This window comes from Leptosomus discolor, chromosome 8 (genome assembly GCF_034619465.1).
Source record: "Leptosomus discolor isolate bLepDis1 chromosome 8, bLepDis1.hap2, whole genome shotgun sequence".
In the NCBI taxonomy this organism is placed as follows: Eukaryota; Metazoa; Chordata; class Aves; order Leptosomiformes; family Leptosomidae; genus Leptosomus; species Leptosomus discolor.
In genome coordinates, this window is record NC_141398.1 from 48,305,135 (window position 1) to 48,318,890 (window position 13,756).

A 13,756-nucleotide genomic window follows, 5' to 3' on the forward strand; every position below is an offset into this window, starting at 1 on the left:
ATCATTATACTGCTTTAGGGTATTTTATTGAAGCATGTTAAATTATGGACAGAATATTAATGATGAAGCTAATCAAACCCAATTAGTCACTTCTAACAATAGTCACATAAATATACAAGTCAGGTACTAAAGTACTGTAGGTATGGTTTTAAGTTTTTTTTTAATATAAAATTTATGTGGTATATATGAATTATATACTCGTTATTTTTAATCTAAAAATCTAGGACAAGTCATTTCAAAGACAACGTGATATGTCAGAAGACAATGGGACTTGTCCCTTAGCATTAGAACTGACATTCCTGATTTTTGAATATATAAATGCTGCTCTGATGTGAGGTTGATGGGCACATGGTTAACAGGACAGAAGGGCAGATCTGCCCAGGCTCCCAAATGTGGGAAGATGGATGTGCATGTGCGGTTTTCTCTCCTGCTTGTGTTGTGATTACCATGACTGCACAAACTAGTCATCTGAATAGTCTAGTCTCATACTGCACCTTAAAGATTTGCATATGATGCTATAATAATTGTAGTATATATAATAATTGCAGATGCATTGTGTCTGCACTAAAAAACACTGTCTTCCTTTAAGCTTCTGGTAGAGATTTAAGCATAGTGCTTATCTTTATACTGATTCCATTTGAGTGTACTTTGGTGGCTTACAGTTTGTTTCAGCTTCCTACTTGATAATTAAGGGAGGGCAGCTGTCATCTTACTTTAGGTCTATCTACTCTATCAGAAAAACCCATGCAATGCAGGGGTCACAGATGACCTTCCAGTGATGTGTCTTTTGAAAGATGTGTTTTGAAAATCCTTTTAAATTGCAACTCTTACAGTTCCCATAATTATTCAGGTCACATAAAAGAATGACTTAGCATATTTATAACCCCTTTTTGCACTTTCAGATTTAAGGACATCTATTTTCTAATTTGTAATCATCTAATTTTAAAAAGGGGTATCCATAAATAATAGGTATGGTCTTAGTGCCAGACAGGGAAGCCCTGACAGGATTTGTGATGCTGTTGGTGCCAGTAGTTGTGCTGTGTCAGGGAACCGAGCAGCATTTTCCAGCTACAAGCCATGATTACTGCTCAGTTGTGTCATTTCTGCATGGTCCTGCACAGGGCTGTCACAGGCTCTAGCAACAGTGCTGGGTGCTGGGGAAAAGTGACTGGGAAACCTCCTCTGCTAGATTTTGGGGAAATGGGTCTCAGGTGATGAGTGGGGAGAGCTGCTGTCACAGGTGGCAAAGTGGGAAGGGAGGCAGGAAGAAGGGAGAATGGCTTTCACACGGAGCTGTCAGGTATAGCACCAGGGCTGGTGCCCTAAACAGGCAGCAGCGGGGGCTGGCGATGGATTTGGATAACCACCACACGGTTCTGATAGTGAGCAGGTTGCTGTGCGAGGGGCTGGCTGGCACAGCTGTCTGGGCACGGGTCTGTGGGGCTGCGCTGCCCTGGCAGCGGCTGGCTCCCGGGAGGGGTGGCCAAGAATGGCTTTTGGGGCATGCTACATGTGCTGCCAAGGGTGCACCTTGCTTTTCCACACTGATTCCTTCTCTAAGAACAAGATCATATAGAGGTGCTTATGCTAGTCACCAACCAAACCACTGGCTCTTGCGTTCAGAAAACAGCTTTGTATCAGAGATCCAGGCAGTCCCTCCAGAAGATGCTGGGCGGTGGCAGGGTGGGGCGCAGGGTGGAAGGGTGGAAGCAGCCCCTGCCCACCAATGACTATGTTGGCAACAATCAATGGCAAGCCCTTGCAAACAGTTTTTAATGACATTGAGATCTGCAAAGGGTTTTCTCAAATCAGTGTAAGATTAGTTGAAATCCACTTCTATGAAAAGAAAATACTTCAGTGAAACAAAAGCTGCTGTTAGAAGTACCACTAGAGCTTTAGATTTAGACAAGATTTAAATTTCTACCTGCTATGCAATCCCAAATTGGTTTGTTGCAAATAGTGCTCATGCCCAGAAACAGACTGAGAGACTAAGGGCTATCTGAACCGACACATGCTTACGTGCTTTTTAACATGAGTATATAGCTTTTTCCAAAAGGGATCAAAAGCTTCTGGCAAGTTTGCAAAGGGAAATGACTGATACTGCATTGTAAGTAGTCAAATTAAGACTTCCTTTCCTTCTTCATAAACTATTCTGGAAACCTTCCTATGCTCTAAAGGCCACAGGCTGTTTTAGTCTATCTTTCATTATAAAAAAGAAGATTGAGAATTGACTCAAAATACTGTATAAGCACCTTCACGGGAAGAAAATACAGCATACTGGGGAGCTTTCTCACCTAGCAGGTAAATGTGTCAGAAGAAAAACTGAAAGTTGAAATTGGAAATAAAGCGGCTGTTTCGAAGTACCTGCTGGAACTCTCTGCTGGGTTTCATGACAGGTTCTACCTGTCTTGGTGTCTTCAGACCATCACAACAGATGTCTCTGAATGATATTCTTTAGTTATGTAGAAGCTATTAATCCAAGTATAAGTATTAAACTCAATGCAAGCGTGTTTTGGTGCTCTAGTAGCTTTTTGCTGTGTGAGTTGGGAGAGCTGATCTAACAGTCCTTTCATTCCTTAAGATCTCCAGACCTATGTATTACACTTCCTTGTCTATCGCAGTTGAACTTCAACAAGTATTTGGTGCTGTCTCGTGAGTGCAAGAAGAAATCACTGGTTCCTTGAGTTTTCCAGCATTTCAGTTGCAAAACAAAGCATCATCCCAACCAAAAGAACACTTACAGCTAAAGAATTCAGTATTTATTTCCTCTCATTCCCAAATAATATCTAGTTGCTCCTATTATTGCTATATTAAGAGTTAATTTTCTCCAAAGTCCGAGTTTGTGCAATATTGCAAACACTGCAGCTGTGTGTACTCAGTGGTGGCTGACTTCAGTGACTGCCTGTGCAATCCCATGGACAAGGGCAGTCTGTCTTGCACAGACAGCTGAGTGTCTGTAGGTACTGAAGATCTGCCTTGGTGGGAGGATGCAAATCAGATCGTGTACAGCAATTTGGGGGAAGATCTGCTTCAACCAGAGCTTACTACAGCATTTTATAGAACAAAATGGGACACTGCTAATAGTTAAAGCTTATTAGCAGGGTGGTTATTAGCCTATACTGAAAATAAAAAGATCCTCTGCTGTAGCTAAACTACAGTACAGCTCTACTCCCACTGTGTGACTCTTTGGACCCAGCAAGCTGCATACAGTGAGATTTGAATTCATCAGTGTTTCAAAAGAACATTAAAATTTAACAAGTACATTTAACTAAAAAATCTATATCTAAATAGCATGGAGGTAGTGATAAAAAGGAGGTAATTCAGGCTAAGATATTGCATTAACTTCCCTGTGAATGGACCTTTCAGACAGTGTGGAGCCGGACTGAAGTCACTGAACTAATGCCAGTTTCTTTACTCAGAGCCCACGGAGCCTGTGCCTTGGTTTAGAGGGTTGTCATAGCCTCCTCTTTGACTTTAACAAGTTTTGAGGTTTTTTGTACAGATAAGTTTAAGGGAAAAAAACCAACCACAACCCACCAAAAAACCCACAAAGAAAAAAAGCCTCTTTTCAGGGTTTTTTCTTTGCTATACTACAAAGTTATGTTGCTACTAGAATCATCTTTCTGGAAAGCCTTTTTCTTCCCCAGCAGGTCTGTCGAACCTGGGCAAGAGCATGACCAACCCATGTATTACTCCAACTTTACCAGTGACTTTATTAAGGTTAGTTTCTATCTCTATAAGTCAATTTTATATATCTTAGGTGGGGTCCAAGTTCTGAAATATTAGAAAAACATTAATTCTGTGTAACTTTGCATGATTCCTTAACTGTATACTGCAACAAGAATGACATGCAACAATCCCAGTCCATTGCTATCTTCTTCCCATCTCATGCTGAAACACCTCCAAAGTGATAAGGAAACAAAGCCCAGATCCCTTGAATTGCTTTAATTGTGGATGAAATTAAAGTGCCTACACAATATTGTAGAGTACTCAGCAAGTACTGAGTTGCCACAATGTGTTGTCAGTCTTCCTATAAAAATTACTGAAAATCATTGTGTGATTTATTTCCTTGGCAGTTTATCTAAAAATAAAAATCAGACACAGATTTCCTCAAAGTCTCCACTTCTCAGCTGTTTCAAAACTGAAAGTTAAGTGAAAGCTGCTGCCTGGCAGTTTTAAATCCCTTTTCCTATGCTAGCCAGGGGTATTCAGCATTATCAGTTCCTGGGGTGTGTGGGAGTGGGTGAGAGCTCTGAACATGGCCATCTGCATGGACCATTTCTACCTAGCAGCTCTATACCACTGTGTTTCCACATGCTTTTCATCTCAGAAAAGCAGAGCAGAATTGCAGGTGAGGTAATGCGGAGCAACTCCTCTTCTGTAAAATTCTCCTGCTTGGCTTCTGCATACTAGCAAGGTTAATTAGGAGGCTTGGCTCTAAAGAAGGGCTGGAGAAGTGTTGGTTGCTGCTCGTTTACAGTTGTGTGATGAATGATACATCCTCCTTCTGAGAGCAGGGAATTGGCAGATGTTTACACCAAAGTTTCCAAGCTATACAGGTCAGGGCAGACCCGGTTGGGCAGTAAAGATTTATGCACACTCTCTTTTGGGGATGTATGGGTTAAAGCAGAGACTCAGAATTAAAGCCTGACTCCATAGAAATGAGTAGCAAAACTCCCATTCACTCTGGATTGTCAAAATGATCTGTAGAGCCCCCTAAGATTTGTGTTCTGTTAATAATTATTACTTCTACATAAAAGTAAACTTCTATATTTAAAACTTATAACTTGGCAACCGCAGAATGCACATGTCTATAATGAATAACCGTGTGAGCCTATTACTTCAGCTCTCCTCCATTCTCATCCCTTCCTATGTTTTACCTGCTATTCCTCTGCCTAAATTTTAGACTGTAAGGTCTTCTGGGCAGAGACCATTATTTCTGCTGGCAGAGCAAAGCACCTCTGTGGCTCTGTATTAAATAAGGCAAATATTTTAAATTTGGGAAAACAAATGTTCATGCATTTGACAACTTCAGAACATGAATGCAAGTGATCAGGCATGCGTGTCTAGAGATGTACTTTCTACATACACATATTGTTTCCTTTTAAAGACATCTGCATCTCCTGAATTCAGTCCAGAATTTGGCCTAGAAGTTTACCATTATTATGCCTCCATTCAGCAAAGCGTGACTGTAGGGAGACTTAAAATCAAGTATACATGTAAGTGCTTTGTTGGATAGAGGCCTTTAAGATTTTGTGCATTTGTGCTCTTGTAATTTTAAAATGAAACATATTACTGAAAGTCTTCAGTTCCTTATTCTGTCACTTCCTCACTTATTTTGATTTATTATACATAGATAAACATCTTCTAAACTTTAGATGTTTTTGAAAAAAGAAATAATTCAAAATACATTGAAATAAAATGCAAATACATTATCTGCTCTTCACTGAACAATATCCTCTGTTCACTAGCATCACTTTTGTATGTAAACAGCAGCTCCCTAGCATGGCCCCTCATGTCAAAAACCTGTTCTTTAGCCAAGAGCAAATGTGACTGCTTCAAAGTTGGGGGTTCTTCATGCACAATCAGCCCTACCTGCCTTGCTTCCTGAAAATGGTAAATGTTGCTGCATCTGCCTTTCATTGAGCTACCACCACTGATCAAAAAATCTTGTTGAGTCAGTGTTCAGAAGTGCTGTTCTTCAAGTTGTGCCACCTTGGGCGATGATGTTTTGGCTGTTGGTGGGGCTTTCCTTTCAGCTAGCTACAGTTTTCCATGCAAATTTTAAACCACGGAGATGCCAGCTCAAGGATGTCTGCTAGGTCTTGCTGTAGCAGAGTGGATCAGGTTTGCATGGTACTTTGAAACAGAAACAAGGTAAGAAGGTCAGGCAGTAACTTTCTTGCAGTGTAACACAACAAATGCACATAAACAGATGTAGATTAAGGCTCATCTTTTAAATTGATATAGTGCCCAGTTCAGGTTGATTAAAATAGTCTGAATGTCCCCAAAACTATTAGTCAACTAGATCAACTACATTTGATATGCCAAAAGATGTGGAAATACCTATTTATCTTTTCCATAGAATGAATCTGATCAAACCTAATTTGTTGTGTTGTATAAAATCGGATCTATTTGTACATGTGTCCTGAAAACACAGATGGCATCTTTGGAAGCATTCTCCTACTTGCGACCCCTACTGCTAGCCTAAATGGCTGAGGTCATCTCACTGAGGTTTGCTCAAATATTTGTAATTCACATCATTCTACACAACTTGCACTTAAAGTCTCTTTTTTCTTCCTCTAAATAATGATGATAAACTCTAGTGGAAATCTTCAGAGATCAGAAAATACAAAGCTAACTGACTTTGTTCCATCATCTTTGCTAAAGATGCTGTGTGAATTCAACAGTGGTAAAAAGCATCGGATTTGCACCACTGAGCCTAGAGACTTCCATTTTAAGTGCCACCTGCAGTGGTGGTTTATGAGATGAGGTTTGCTCTCCTAGAAGTTATAATGAGACCACCCAGCCCCGATTACATATGCCATGGATTAGAATTCAGATGGTAATGATTTCACACTATTACCAAGGCCAGATTTGATCTGGTGAGGGAAAAAAAAAAGTTAAAATTGTGCTATGAGTCTCCTCAGCCTAAAGCATCCAGAGAAACCCTTTGTTAGATAAGTCATCTGAATTTTGAGAGCCCATGATCATGTAAGTACTTCCACTGAAGCCATGAGGACTGTCTCAGTAATCGGGTATTACACGCACAAGAAAGGGCATGCAGGAGCGAATCGTAAGATGCTTTTGGTTTTGTAGCAGCAGAAGTACAGGTCAGTCATTTCTGGCTTCCTTCAGTTTGTCATAGTCCCATCTCAGTAGTTTTCTTAAAAAATTAATGTAATGCTCAATATCACTTGGAATTTTACTGAGAGGAATTAAACAAAACTGGTAGAGTATCAGGAAACCAAAGATGTCTTTAGCAACAAAATGCAGTGTTTTAAATAGAATAAATGTCAAGAAACAAAAGAAAAGGTGAAATGAAAGGGAAGGATAATAGGGAAATGGTTTTAAGCTTGTCAGGGAGATGACCTGTTTTCATAGGCGTACATTTGTTAAAGTGTATAAGTATATGTAAATATATGTAAATAGTTCCCTGAAGTGAATAAAAAATTACAATTAAAAGGATAGACAAAGTTATTAATTGAAAGTAATGATAACCCCAACCTTTGTAGTTACAAGCTTTACTTCAGCCCTAGAAACTCAGGTAAAAAGTCTGGGAAGCAGTTTAAGGCTACCATGCTGGCTTAGTACAGCATAGAGAAGAGAATCCACTTATTCAGGAGAAATGCCACTTTATCACTTTGAAACAAGGCCACTTCTGGTTGAGAATTCTTCATGGGTCTGACCTGTGTGGCTCATGCCTGGACCTGATGCACGACCCATATTAAACATGCTGTTATGGGCCAAAGTCTGACAGCCTTGTTTTAGCTTGTGAGAATGAGATGCAGACCTTCATACAAATATTATGTGCTACCAGCTTTGGCTTGCGTGTGCAGACTGTGTGTGCATGTTTGGCTCCTACTTTGAAGAAAGTTTATGTGTCCAAACACTAGAAAAGACGTTGTGCATTTGCAGTGGGGAAGATCTCTAAATCTGCTCCCTGGGTCTGTATAAGGACTGCTCTCGCTCTGCCACCCTCATTGACACCCTAGCAAATGAGCACAGGAGTAAATAGTTTGGGAGAAAGACATCCTTAATGTCACAATCTTCTCTTCAATGGAAATGTGAATTTGGTACCGTCTGTTTAACAAGCTAAAAGAACAAGTTTCATAGTATCCTTTATAAAAACCTCACAACTTGATTCTCCTTTCACTAACACAGGTATAAATCACCATTGAAGTCAACAGAGTTATACCAGCTTTAATTCTGGGACATATGAGAGGAGATTGAGGCCCTTAAGGTATTCAGCTCTCTGGGCTATCTTTACTAATACACTGCCATGATCAGAAAGCTTTCCTCCTTTACAGAGAAAAGATGAGGGGAAAGAGCAAAGTGACACTAATCTTTTCTGAGTCAGGCTTTCCTCTTGGGTGTGACTACATGCAGAAAAGCTGGGATTTCCAGGTGATACTAATCAAAGATGGCAGTAGCAACTACAAAGCATACAAATAAAGCATCCAAGTTTCATGTATTAAACCAACCAGGACAGCACTCATGGTATAAAAGCTAGGATACAGTCAGCTGTGTTGCTGTAAGGGGCCTGGAGCTTTATTGCATGATAGTAGCATAAAAATAAATTGTTGCTGTTGTTATTAGCAAAAACATAATAAGAATAAAGCATAATGTGCACTAATAGTTTGCTATCTTGCCTTTCAAAGATACCATGTATTTTACATAGATGCCTTTTGCATTGGGAAATATAATTTCTATAGCTAGTCCCACCAGAAAGCTTATAGGCTGTTCCAGCTTTTCTTAAATAGCTGCTCCTGGATATGTGTGGTAATATGTATATGTCTGTGCATATGTACAGGTAATTTCTGACTATTTTCTGCATCTTGACCGAGTCAAATACATAAATTCAGGTTCCTCTTCATTACTATGAACGTAGAAATGCAACGCATCGTATTGATGACCTTCAAGGTCCAGCGGCTTCAACCTTAATGGAACAGAAAATCAGGCCCCTTGCTCTCCCTGCAGAGGAGAAACAAATTAACATCAACCTACTTAAAACATGATCCTGCTGAAAAAACGAACCTGAGGGCACATCAGTTTGATGGTTCTCAGATATCACAGTATTAAACGTGGATAGCTGGGTGGATGGAAGGCAAGAGAGAGCACAAGTTGGTGACACTTAGCGAATAATACTTAGCTGTCACCTAGTGCCTCTAAAGGTACATTTTAAGCATGAATTAAGGTTTTTAAGTATGTAACTGAAAAATAAGTAGCTGAAGCCTCTTACCTTTCTCTAATGAGAAAGGCAGGAGAGAGGAACATGCTAATGTCGGTATCATGTGCTGATGTTTTGGACTGACAATCATTTAAAAAACTTACTCATTCTATGCCTGGACAATGAAAGGTGTCTAGTAGTTTGACTCTATTGTCATCATCCAAACACAAAAAGTACTGGCTGTTTCAGACTGATTAGACTGAAGGAGATGATGCAGGCTTTGACCGTGGTTCTGCAAGTATTGCACAGCTGCACTCCTCTAAGTAGTTCCACCGACCCCAGAGGGACTGGGTCTTCTTCCAGATTTACCAATGAAGAGACTCATGGCCATAATTTTTTGAGAGAGGAAGCTCCAAAAGGACATATCTGCAATCTTAAGAATATTAATTAGAAAAGTTAATAATGGTCTTGTTCAGACTAAAACTTCTGGATAGGTAAATTGCTGGTGGAGCAGAGACAGTTATTCTTAAATATTTGCTGGTGCACTTCTCCTGGCAAGTCACAGCAACCAAGAAAGGCTTTTAATCTCTAAAAGGGACTTGAGAGCTGCTAAAAGCTCAAAATGAGCATGCACAGTGAGTATTAGAGACAGAATTACATAAAATTCTAAGATGGAACTGGTCTTAAGGCATTTTGACTGAGTTAGCTTTAACATGAGGATACTGGAGTGGTTTTTTTGTTCTAACTGCAGCAATATTGTTCATGAACTGTCCATTAGAATTAGTGCTATGCCTTGCTTCAAGTCTTGTAGTCAGCCATGTAAAAGGCAGGTTGTCTACAACCACAGTGATGCACTATGTTGTAACAGTCGTTTAACCAAAAAAAAAAAGAACCCAACCAAAAACCTGGAAACATTTAGTTCAGAGTCAGATCCAAGAGAAGACTCAACAGTTCTAGCATGTCCATTTCATGCCAGAAGAGAGTAGGAAATTTTCCTAAAGCAGAACAAGGAGTGCCACTGGCCTGGGGAGTTTACTCACTATTCACATTACCAGACTGTCTCCACGTGCTGACCACAGAGGTGGTCTTCATAGGTTGCATCTTGTTTTACAAAGATGCGCTCCTCTCGTGGGAGGTCTGTCTCAGAATAACTTACTTTCTAGCTTGATAATGATGATCTCCTTTGTGTCACTTTTTCCCTGGTACTCATTTTCCAGCCAGTCCAAACGCAACTGTTGTTTGCATAGCTCTGCATGTATGTGCACACATGCACGAGCTCCAACGATGACCTGGTTCTTCACCTTCTTGTCCTCATCCATGACTTTTTGTTGCAATCCATGTTTTTAGACCTAAATTTCTGGTCTTCCAAAGCAGAGATGACATGGTTTCACCTTTGTTTCTCTCAGGCATTTTCCCCCATCTGTCTTCCCTTTTTGTCCTCTCCTTTTTTTCCTCTTCCGTTGTGCCTGCCCTCTTTGCAGTGGTGGTGAACGACGTTTAAGGAATACAGGGGAAGGCACAGACTTCTTTGCCAAAGAATAATGCCTTTTGACCCAGAGCCCTGGTGCGAGGTTCTCTGCTGCAAACTTAACTTGACCTCTCCAAAACTTTTGCTTCTAATCCTCTGCTCTCACAGATAGAGCTGACCCATTTATACCAAAACCAAAAATATGACACTGATTTCTCATTCTCAAAAGCTCATCCGATCTAGATAGCTTGTGTTCTGGTAGGAGTTCTGCCAGCAGCCACATCTTCGGCTACAGTACAGGAATATCTGCTGACTGCTAAGCTATCCACTTGCAAGAGAACATGTAAGCTTTGCTTATTTGCTATTCCCTCACTTAACTACAGAGAGTTCTCCAGAGTTTTCCCCAAGGTTTTACAAAAATCATCTGGCAGGGCACATAAGATTTAGTGCTGTAAACAAGTAAACAAAAATCTGCAGTTCAGAAGGCCAAATTTCAATTTGATTTATTTTTATATTCCATAGTTTCAGTGGTGACAATAGTTTTGTACAGGTTATAAGTGCAAAAGAATGTGACCCAGAGTCAGGCTTCGTGCTTCTCTTTGGCAAATGTTGTCTCCCATCTGTTTGTCACTATTAAAACATTTCTTCATTGGCAGATGAAAAACAAAATGTACACAAGGACCCAGTAAATAATTCCATACTATCATCAGTACAACCAAATGCATACAGTCATTACTCTGATAACGATGTAGCCTCTTAGTTTGGCCAACCGTCAGAAGTCTTGAACGCAACACATTTAGTGACTAAATGATGTGCTAGTGGCATGTGAAATGGCAAACGCTTTGCAACGGGAAACAAATGATTGTACGCCTTTACATTCCACTTAGAAATGAGTCTTGTGACATGAAATTCCTACTTTGTGGCTCCTCTTGTTACGTGCTTTTTTGTTATGCCAGGCAAAAAATTAAAATCTTAGATTAAGTGTCTTTGTTGTGCATCTTGTTTGTCCTCCAATTGAGTTGAGATAAAATAGGATCAAACTAGAGCATTTAAAAATTACCTGTATTTGTAGTATCTCCTCTGTGAGCCCTGTTATCTGGAGAAAAGTTTAGAAGAGGTTCTAAGCAGGCTGAAAGGAAGTCAGCTACTATGAGCATTCAGAAGGATCACAAGATTTGTATAACCTATTTAAACTTGAGGTATTCTTTTGATGGTGAGTTGTTTTCTAATGACAACATATAGATGTCTCATGTCCATTCAGAGGCTCCAGAATCCCTTGGTGACAAATACGTGCCAGAGATTTCAGATAACTTTCAATTATTCCTGAAGATTATGGATGTAGTTATTTCATAAACCAAACTACCCAGCTGCAGTTGCAAATTTTTATTTGCAATATTGGAAGCTGTATTAAAGTCTGGCTGAAAGCTAACTTCCAGCTTGAGTAACCATGCTTTGAAAATTGTTTCTAAATTCCTCATCTGTAGAGCTTTAACAAGTTCTTTAGGGGGGATGGGAACCTGGATTTAGGAAAGTGCACAGCACATACTATGTTCTGCATATAACACAAACAGTTTTGTGGTTGATACAGGGTTAGTTCTGCTCGTGGAAAGGAAATGTTGTTCCTTTTGCAGACGAAGAAAACCCCTGATCTAAACTCAGTGAAGATGCACCTTTGTACCTCCATCTTATGATGTACCTGCTAGCGCCTGTGGGGGAGACAATATAAACCCCCCTACTCTGCTGGCAAATACATATGCGGGGTGTTTACAAACCCCTGTTCATCCGATGGATATAGGCAGCACTAACCACAAGGTCTACTGCAACTGAACCTGTCCATGTGGTGTCTAGTGGATAGAAGTTAACATACACTTGCTAGAGTTGCAGCAGGCAATCAAGCACCTTGTGGTTATTCAATCTTCAGCATGCTGGTAAAATATGGCTCCATGCCATTACCAATGTGTTAGGTTGTATGTGTCTAATGCTAGTCACAAAATTAGCTAATGAATTCATTGCACATAAATTACTCTGTGGTACTCCAAGAGTGACTGTCTGCCACTTGCTTCCCATGCAGTGACTTTTCCACGTAGGCAAGCCCGAGTGCTGCTCTAAGTCATTTCAGTGAACCTAAAAATATTTTGCAATCCTTCAGGTCACAGCAACCTACTGTTTATTCACTGTCAGACGTCCTGACAATGTAAGCAGGCATTCAGAGATCAGTTACTGTGACATCACCTCCCTGTTATGAAAGTCATATCGTTGTGCTTATGCGTACCTAGGATTATCGTAGGCCGACCAAACACCGTGCAGACGACGGTTCGGTTTTGTGAACCTCAGGCCTGCGCCCGAGCGAGTGCAGGGCGGCGGGCACCAGGGCGACCGAGCGCTGCCAGGCCGCGGCACCGCCGAGCCCTAGTCCCCGCGCGGGCGCCGGGCTCAGGCACAGGCCGTGCCCCGGGCGAGGCCGCCGATCGCCCCCAAGGGGTTGCTCGACCCCGTCGCGGGGGCCGGGCGACGGCGGCAGGGGCAGCCGCCGGTGCCGGCGGCGCGGCGCCGGGCAGGGGGTGGGGAGCGCCCGCCTCTCGCGGCTCGCAGCCGGGTGCCTCCCGCGGGCGCGGCGGGCCGCCTGGCGGGCTGGCTGGCTACCCAGAGTGCAGCAGGCAGGCGGCGGCAGGCGGCGGCCGGCACCGAGCTGACGGCGCTCTCCCGGCCCGCCGGCGCAGCGGGAGCCGGGCCCAGGCGGCGGCGCGGCCCAGAATGCGAGTGTGAGATGCTTCCCCCGGCAGCGGCGCCCCGGGCCCAGGCGGCGGCGGCCCCCGCGTGGATGCGGCTCTGGAGCCGGCGCTTCGCCCTCCACAAACATTTCTATAGGACTCATTCGCCCTGCTGAGGAGATCGGCCCGGCCGCCTCTCCCCTTCGCCGCCCCCTCCGCGCCGCGGAGTGGTTCCCTGAGAGACTACCGGTCCGGCCCGGCGGGCATGGAGGCCCCCGGCGGCGCCTCGCCGCTCAGCCCCGCGCTGGTGGGCCGCCTCCGCCAGGAGCACGAAAAGGTAAAGGCCGCGGCCGCCGGGCCGGGCCGGGCCGCAGCGTGGGGAGGGGGGGCGCGGGCGGGGGCGCGGGGCGGTGGCCGGGCGGGCCGGGCCCGACGGGGGGTGTGGGGGGGGCGGCGGCTCCCGCGGCGTGGCGGGGGGGCGGCGGCGGCGGCCCCCGGCGGCACGCGCCGGGGCCTGCGTGCGGCGGGCGGGCACGTGACGGCGCTGACGTCACGGTTGGCGGTCGAGGTGGGTCGTGGCCGCCGTCGCTCCCCGGCGGGCCGTGGCCACCCGGAACGTCCCCGGGAACGGGCCGGACCGGCGCTCCCCTGCCAGCCCGTTACGAGACCGCCTCCGCGGGGAGAAAG

General features: G+C 43.4%; 1 protein-coding gene across 1 annotated transcript in view; it reads left to right on the forward strand.

Annotated features, from left to right (window-relative positions):
- The first annotated feature begins 13,334 nt into the window (after nucleotides 1–13,334).
- Nucleotides 13,335–13,756, forward strand: part of URI1 (URI1 prefoldin like chaperone) — a 43,061-nt gene continuing 42,639 nt past the window's right edge. The window contains exon 1 of the mRNA XM_086469194.1: nucleotides 13,335–13,406. Within this exon, the coding sequence (XP_086325320.1) occupies nucleotides 13,335–13,406 (72 nt within the window). The remainder of the gene's footprint in view (nucleotides 13,407–13,756) is intronic.